The sequence below is a fragment of the Cebus imitator genome, unplaced genomic scaffold (assembly GCF_001604975.1).
Source record: "Cebus imitator isolate Cc_AM_T3 unplaced genomic scaffold, Cebus_imitator-1.0 Scaffold1111, whole genome shotgun sequence".
NCBI classification, from domain to species: Eukaryota; Metazoa; Chordata; class Mammalia; order Primates; family Cebidae; genus Cebus; species Cebus imitator.
Window position 1 is genome coordinate 21,497 of NW_016108426.1, and position 1,839 is coordinate 23,335.

Here is a 1,839-nt window from a genome sequence, read left to right on the forward strand (position 1 = left end):
GAGACTACTGAGTCCCTGGCAATTCCATCTACATTGTCACAAGGCTGCACGTCTGGGGCTGAAGACAAACCTGACTCCAGTCCTGCAGGGAACTCTCACCTGTAACCAAGGTTCTCGTTTAGTTTCCTAAGTGGGGCTCTCTGTGCTCAGCTTTAACACTTCTCATTCAGAGGAACAAGAGACGAGTAAGGGCTGACTTAGCTGGGGCCCTCCAAAGCCAACTCATGAGGGAAACCTATGTGTGAAGGATGTATGGAAGCAATGCTCCCTGCAGAAAGCGGCAATGGAGTTGGGGATACAGGGAAGAAAGTACATTTTCTAAGAGAGAGCGCAATTCCAGGCAAAGAACTCTGTGTTCAGCAGCTTAAACTGCATGTGGATGAGGACAAGGAGGCCCGGCTCTCCTGTGGCCATGACAGGGACCCTCAAGACAGCAGAGGAAGGAATAGAGCAGACTCCCCAGAGCAATGAGTAGACGGGGACACAAAGGGCCTGGCAGGGTGGGAGCCCATGGGACACTGGGGTAAGACCAGACAGAGGTGACAGCAGCCGCTGGAGAGAACAAATGGAAGAGAAAAAGCAGCAGGAGAAGAAGCTGTCACCACAGACAGAGAGAAAGAAGAAGTGAGTGCAGCTAAGAGCCATAGATGTGATTACCTCTGCACCCTAAGCATGAAGGCCAAGGGATCCACTTGCTGAATGGGAGTTTTCTTTTAATCATCTTTGGTTTCAGAACACTGGAGGCACGAATGTTGCCAATGACTTGATCCCCTTGTGTGTTGTCTGCTGAGCCTTCAAGTGCATCATCTTCCAGCTGCGGAGGGTTCTTCATCCCAACGGAGGGCTCTAAAACCAGCTCTGAAAAGAAAACGACAGCAAATGACACCCACTGGCATCCATGATCTTACTGTGACTTTCTCTTCCACCCAAAGGACATCAAATCAGGAATGTGGCCTTGGACAAGAAAGTCCAAAGGGGGAGGGGAAGCCAATAGAGTGACTTTAATATTTTCTTTTTTGTTGATCTTTCTTACATGACTCAGTAATGACAAGTCTCCCAGGAGGCAAAGGCACTCCCAATTCACAAAAATATTCAAGAACCAAAAGATGAAGAAACACAAATACCTTTCGGGTAGGTAAGGCAAAAGCTGGAGAATCACAGTGTATGTAGGCTGTGCTTTGGGGAGGGAAGAGATTATCAAAGTGAAAGTTAAATCAGAGCTGAGTGCAAACAGGACATGGGGGTGGAAGGGCCTGGCAGGGTGGCAGCCCATGGGACACAGAGGTGGGACCAGACAGAGGTTACAGCAGCTGATGAGAAAAGGACCGGGGAAGCCTAAACCTGGAGAATTTACAAAACTTGCATCATTATATGATCTATTGTGTACATATGCACACTATGTAGCATACACACCAAAGGTACATAATATACATGGTAAATGACATAAGTGCATGAGTCTGTAGATATTAATCTAATGGAAAAATAATATATAGGGATTTGGGAGATATTTAATGTAACAGTATAATCAATATTCTGTTCCATTGAAATTGAAAAAAAAAATACGACCATGAGAAGAATGAGAAAGAAAAGGCGTGCAAAGAAACAGATGAGCTGTTAGACATCAGGGAGAATTGACCAAGGAAACTACGAATGAGACACGAGGCATTCGCTCTGTGCTCTTACTGGGAGCCTGGTTCGGGCTCTGCACTCCAGGGAACGAGAGCAAGACAGCGCGCGTCTGAGCCAGTGGGTTGGGTCCTGGCTGGGAGTGTAAGAATCCATAGTGAAACAAAGGAGAATCTGGTGGGAAGAAATCAGTTTAAATAAGTTACACGGCGC

The 1,839-nt window shown here is 46.8% G+C and overlaps 1 protein-coding gene across 1 annotated transcript in view; it reads right to left on the minus strand.

Moving 5' to 3' along the window:
• Positions 1-369: 369 nt before the first annotated feature.
• Positions 370-1,839, minus strand: part of LOC108298825 (neuroblastoma breakpoint family member 6-like) — a 17,125-nt gene continuing 15,655 nt past the window's right edge. The window contains 1 exon segment of the mRNA XM_017521381.2: positions 370-858. Coding sequence (XP_017376870.2) covers positions 635-858 — 224 coding nt within the window. The 3' untranslated portion in view covers positions 370-634.